The 6,682-nt window shown below is 39.5% G+C and overlaps 1 protein-coding gene across 2 annotated transcripts in view; it reads right to left on the reverse strand.

The window, feature by feature from the left end:
* Positions 1-6,682, reverse strand: part of LOC122057002 (probable zinc metalloprotease EGY2, chloroplastic) — a 13,727-nt gene that overhangs the window by 543 nt on the left and 6,502 nt on the right. For both annotated transcript variants that reach the window (XM_042618983.1, XM_042618982.1), the window contains one exon: positions 247-407. In XM_042618983.1, coding sequence (XP_042474917.1) covers positions 247-407 — 161 coding nt within the window. The remainder of the gene's footprint in view (positions 1-246; positions 408-6,682) is intronic.

Consider the following 6,682-nt stretch of genomic DNA (forward strand, 5'->3'; position numbering starts at 1 on the left):
GGAGGGGGGTTCTCACTGGTTGACATAAAATAGATTCACCAGAGAGTTCTCTAAGAAATTTCAGATGCTAAGAATTGGAATCGTCAAATGACTATTCCACCCAATCTTGACATATTCTTGGGGACTCAGAGAATCAATCTAAATGGTTCAGTAGACTTCTTAACTCTCAGATTCATGTGCATGACTCAGATAAGAAATTTCTAATTATTATTAATTTTTTTTAATGAATAACTGCAAATTGATTACCTTCCTTCCCCATAGAGCAAAAGAAATGCGCCCCCCATCAAGCTCCCCTGCAGGTATGCTGTTGATGGCATTAATAAGAAGTCCAGCCCATGCTTGTATTACTAGCGGGTTGACAGACAAGGGAGTGCCTTCTTTGAGTGCATCTCCAAGGAGAAGCTTTGCTGTAATGGAAGAAATGCATTATCAGTCAGTCCTGGACATGTTATACAGTAATATGTTACAATAATGAAGTTTCTTCCAAGGTTTGAAGACTCAGAATCGGGCACCAGACTAGCTTCCATGGATTCTGATCTGATTCCAATGCAAACTGGTTGGGAATTGGCCTGAACTCAGTCAAAATCAAGTAGAATTCCTTTTTAAGAATTGGGTGAAATCAGGATCGAGATAATCCAATTCAGATGACCCACTTCCAATTTTTAAAGCCATGATTTTTCACATTATCAAAACACTCCTATACTTGCACTCTTATTTCAAAAATCAATCAATCAGCAGATATTTTTATTATCAGTGAAGAGAACCTCATTAAAAACAGTACAGACTAAAACATATATGATACAAGTCAGTAAAATATATTAAAAAATTATGTCAAAGAATAGTAGTAAGAGAGATCTACTTTAAACACTAAACTCATTTTTAGAAAAATTAAAATTTTAAATGATTTGATTTGTCCTGGCATGTTGATGGGAGGGTGAAATTTCATCCTTCTCATGCCAAAAGCAACCAGCAGCAAGCAATTTTACAGCTATTTTTAACTTTTGGTATTATATCTGTTTTGACCAAACCGATTAGATAGGTCATCCAATTTTCGAAATACATTTGTCATCAGGTCATACATTAAGCATGGAAATTTAGACCCCTGCTGATCATATCAGAATATCATATGAAAATTTTCGAAAATCCCTAATTCATGTTATTCAGTTGCAAAAGAGATCAGTAAGTTATCACTGAAATCTTTACATGGATAAAATCTATTTTCAAAATAGTTTCTATCAATTAAATAATTGCAATTTGTTTTAACCTCAGATTATCTGAATACCATTTGAGTTTTGCTGCTTTTCGTGAGATACATAGTTTAGATTTCCCTTAGTATGTTCTACCAAGTTTTGACACACTTAATATATGATTTTTTGATTTTCTTCTCCGATAAACCCCAAATATATTGTATTATTGACCTTACATACAATACAAGACCTTTTGGTAAACTTACTTGAAACCATTTTGATAGAATTCAGATAAGTTGGTTCAGCTGATCCAAAATTCATAATTGTCCACAGCCTTTTTTTTTGGTGTGCGTGTGTGTGTGTGTATGTGTGTGTGTGCCAGGTTCTAAAGTATAGCCAGCCCAGACAAAGAGTCAATTTGAGTTAATTTCAGCAAGGATCCCCGCATCTAAGTTAACCTTAGTGAAGAATTAGCTGATCCAGATTGATCTAGTCCCTTATCCCAATCCTTCACTGCTTGCTTTGCAAGCTACAAAAGGATTTTTGTACCATTGGAATTTTCCAGCTCCGCTTGTTTCGATTTCATGTGAAAATTTTACATGTTGACAAACTTTTCAGCGTTTGTTTTGAGGAGGTAAAATATGATGTAAATTTTTTTAATATGATTGCTCATGTTATAACCTTTTAAACGAGCCACAACCGTTGGTTCAGCTATTTTTTCAAACACCTAGTGTCCATATTCATTTTCTCTCAGCCTCTCAGTCACAGTTGAACTCCCCATCTCGTTGTCTTGAAAATCTAAGCTCCCTGAATCCAGTAAACTAGACAAACAAATACCAATAATGTTATTAGTCATCGTCATTCTGATGGGGCTCTACTTCGATGATTTTCCCTTTCACTTGGAAACTTGGAAAACGGGAAGACTCCCCATTTCAAGCAAAGTATCGGCAGAAGTGTGAGTCGAAGTTCCTGAAGCTGGCGAGGAATCCCATCGACTTAGACGACGAAATCGAAGAGTACGCTTTGAATAGATGCAGGGATCACTAGATCTGCAACAAAGGATTAAAGGGTATCGGTATCGGGTATCGTATTGGAGGGGTGATTTTAAGACACATCATATCGTATTGGAGATACGCATCATAGAAATACACTTTTAGAGCAAAAAACTCTATAAATAAGAATAGATAACATGAATCACATATAAATACTAAAATGGAGAACAATGTATTACGAGACAAGTGCATTCAATTGAAATTGTTACGAAGGATGAAGAATTTTACATCTACTGATATACAATATATGTATATAAATTTTCCAACTCAATATCAATTGTTTTTTTCTGCAAGAATTTTTTTTTTTTTTAGGTTGAACACTTTGGTCCCATTCCCAGTTAGAAACATAGTGAAATTACTTTTCCTATTCTTTCCTTAGACCCCGCTACTAAGAAAAATGCTCACTTAAAATATCCTCTGATCCAACCAGAAGAGAACACATGGTCAAGCCAAGCCCTTACCTGCCGCTAACATATAGTATTCATCTCTCCTTCATCTGGTCGAAAAGGGAGGGGAACTAGACCGTGACTCTTCTATTTCTTGCTTCTCCCATATTTATTATCCCTCTCGCATCAGTTCTGCATCAGATGATGAGGCCATGAGGAAACATTTTGTTTTATTGACACCCAACTATTAGATTGAATTGAAAGCCAAGCCTACCATCGCATAAAGGTTCCGATTCGAGCGAGAACCCGAAAGGCTCCTCAAGGCTATGTCATAATAGATCTGAACACATGCCCTGAAGGGCTTAAGCATCTGGTTTCATATATTGCCTGTGTGCAAGTGCATCCAATTTGAAGCATGCTCGCCTCGCACACCTCTAAATGAGTTTTGGTTTTCTTGATGGCGTAGTTCAATATGTGTTATCGAGTATAAGCCAGGACCATGGTTTAAAGTACCGGTCCGTATTGTGTCATATCGGTATTGGTGGGTATCGATATGTATCATATTGTGTATTGTATCGATATCTTTGAAAATGTTACTATATGATTGGTTTAAAGTATCGGTCCATATCGGCCAATGCCGATCAAGGATTAAAGTATCGGTATCGGTAGGTTAAATTTAAGATGCATATCAGAGGGTGTCGTATTGAATATACGCTAAGATATGATAAAGAGTATTGGTCTGCTAAATATAAGATATGTATTGGAGGGTATCATATTAGTATTGGAGATACTTTAAACCATGGACTGTCGATACGATACGTGATATCGATACTTTAAACCCTGGCTAGGACGTATGAATTTAGTAACTGATGCGTTAACTCAGAAAGAAGAGTTTGTGAGCTTGAAGCTACAGGAGAGAACTGCAAGTACTTCCGGAACCTTTCAAGCTTGAAGCCAAAACCACCACCAACATCGACGAATCACTTGCCATTACCGTAATGAACGAGGATACCTTCTCCTGAGTTTCTAAGAACAGATCCTTGAATTCCAAGTTCTCTGAACCTTACATGTCCGAAATCATTTATTTGATAACAGCTAGGCAAAGATACAAGGGGCTTCTATATCTTATGTAGAGGATCGGAGCTAGACTCGATGGACATCCAAACTCACGTCTTGTGCCAAGTCGGATATATTGTTTATGTGGTTGACCCATTAGGTGAGAATATATACAGATATATATATATATATACACTCTTCCTTAATGCCTCACTTTTGTTCCTCCCTTACTCATGAGCAGAGCTATCCATTGGCGTTCACTGAAGACATGAAGGAGAAGGAAAGGAACCTAGAGAAGGTGGTGTGGGTTCGGGATTCCATAAAGAGGACATGGAACCCACAAAAGAGTTGTGGGAGAGAATGTTCAGCCAGCCGTATGAGAAAATAGAAGCCACCCTGGATCGAACTCCATATGAGAAATCGTATCAAAACTCCGAACATTGGTGAGACAGAGGGAAAAGGCAAAGGTAGAGAGAATGATGGGGACATCAAAGTGTACAGGCGCAAGAAGAAGAAGAAGCAGCCATCTTTGTGGCTGGAAGAATAGAAAGAAGAAGATCTTGTGGGCCCCAAGCTCGATCCAGATTTTAGAAGATCTTAGAAGAATTCAGAAGATCTTGTGGGTCCCAAGATCGATCCAGATTTTTAGAAGATCTTGGAAGATTTTGTGGACCCCACCAAATCTTATTTGGTCCCAAGATCGATCCAGATTTTTAGAAGATCTTGGAAGATTTTGTGGACCCCACCAAATCTTATTTAATTCTAGTACTTTGCTTTAAATCTAGTGATATTTGATTGTCTTACACAATTAGGAAACTAGGATTTCTTTATATTGATCTATTAGGTAGTTTTTATTTCATGCAATTGAGTTTCTAAGTATCTTTTTATTTTTGGAAGTTTACTCTCTTTAAGTGTAAGGCAATTGGCCATTGTTCAATTTAATGAATGTTAATTGAAAAGAAAGCCAAGAGCAAATCCCCACCCCTCTCACGGTTCTCTCTCTCTTCTCTCAATCTTCTTGTCTTGCCTCCCTCTCTTTCTTTTCAGTCTTATTGTTTTTTTTTTCTGCTGCTGCGTTATACTGCTGCACCTGCTGCTGCGTTATACTGTTGCACCTGCTGCTGCATTATTACTGCTGCACCTGCTGCTGCGTTATTACTGTTGTACCTGCTGCCTTACCCCACTGCTGCTGCAACATAATTCTGCCGGTACAAAACTGCTCTGCTGCAACTGCTGCCTCTACCTCACTGCTGCTGCTACGTACTACTGCCGTTACAATACTGCTGCCGCTGCACACTGCTGCCTTTACATCACTGCTGCTACTCTCTCTACAATTGGCTGGGTGTATCTTCTTCAACAAAAAGTGGACCACAACCTGTTTATTTTGGAGAACCTGGATTTCTTCTTCTCTCCTCAGATCTGAATAACAGTGTGGTAAAGTACTAAAATAAATCCTCCCCACCTCCCTAAATCCCTATTACATATATTGCAACCCATTGACGTTGAAGTCTGCCCTTGCCCTTTGTTTATGCCTACTTTATCGATTGTTGCATATCTAATTTGGGTGTCTAGATGGATTTGTGCTGAACCTAATATCCATATGTCGTTTGTTCCCTTCCCCATGTCCCCACTTGAAACTTGAGTAAGAATTTATGTGTTTTTCCGTCTAGATTAATATTGCTTTTTGGTTACTTTGTTATTAGTCTCGCTTTATCTTGCACGTTTAATCGTGTTTGCTGAGATTCTTTGGTCTTATTTTCCTAAGCCCCTTGAGTTAACCTACCTAGTTAGTTAATCTTGTAGGAGACCTAGTCAACTAGGAACCCCTCCTACATCATCTTGGTATCAGAGCATGGTTTTGTCTAGGTTGAGGGTAATTAAGTACTGCTGTCCCTTGTTTACATGTCTTATCTTTTGAGGTCTAGTCTCCGTCACCATTTATCCGTGGTCGAGTCTGAGCTAAGAAAACGATACCATAGATTAGAGGACACCCTTTTCTTTCTTAAATTGGCGGGGCCAAATAGCATTGGACGTTATTCCCTCCAAAAGCATATACTCGAGAGGGAGATTTCTGACCTCAAGATTGAAAGGGATAACTACTTATCTCAATTGAAGATCCTGAGTAGACCTTGAGTCTTTGGTGGCAACCGTACCTTTGGCTACCCATCTCCTTATGTCCACTCGTAGTGGTAGAGCATACCAAGATATGTCTGACCCTCCTAGCACCGCCACTCAATCGGAGTAATTGGCTGAATTCATGAAAGCCGTTCAAACCATACATGAAACACAAGCTATCCATCTCCAAGCCCTTACCGATAAGTTGGCTGCCCTTGAGACAAGTGCCCAAAACCTTGATGGACGGTAAGGCCGTAACATAACTGGCACTGAACCTAGGGGCAGAGGCCCTAACCCTGAGGAAGTAAACGAAAATAACCAGACTGACGGTTATGACCAGATAGGGGATAACTTCCAAGGACTAAGGCGTGGTAGGGATCAGGGTAGGGGTCGAGGCCCACCACCAAGACGCCAAACCCAATATGGAGATGATGAGGGCTATGAGCACCATGATAGGGGCTTTGATGTCAGACGGATGATTAAGGTAGATGCCCCTACCTACGATGGTCAGATTGACGCTAGGATCCTTTTGGATTGGATCAAGCAAATGGATAGGTACTTCGATTTCTATGAAATGCCAGAGGAAGTCCGTTACCGGTTTGCTAAGTTCAAGCTTATTGGAGCTGCCCAGGACTTCTGGACAGACCTAGAGTACCAGGAGGACCACCTAGGACTTGAGCCAATCACCACATGGGTAGAGATGCAAGAGCGGCTCAAGAGGGAATTTTTGCCTATCATTTATAGGCTCCAGTTGTTGAATGAAATGAATACCCTGAAGCAAGGGAAGTTGACTGTGACCGAGTACATGAGCAAGTTCAATGAGTTAAAAATTAGAAGCCGTATTCGGGAGGATGTTGAGCAGACACTATCCAGATTCCTTACCGGG

The sequence above is a fragment of the Macadamia integrifolia genome, chromosome 12 (assembly GCF_013358625.1).
Source record: "Macadamia integrifolia cultivar HAES 741 chromosome 12, SCU_Mint_v3, whole genome shotgun sequence".
Taxonomy (NCBI): Eukaryota; Viridiplantae; Streptophyta; class Magnoliopsida; order Proteales; family Proteaceae; genus Macadamia; species Macadamia integrifolia.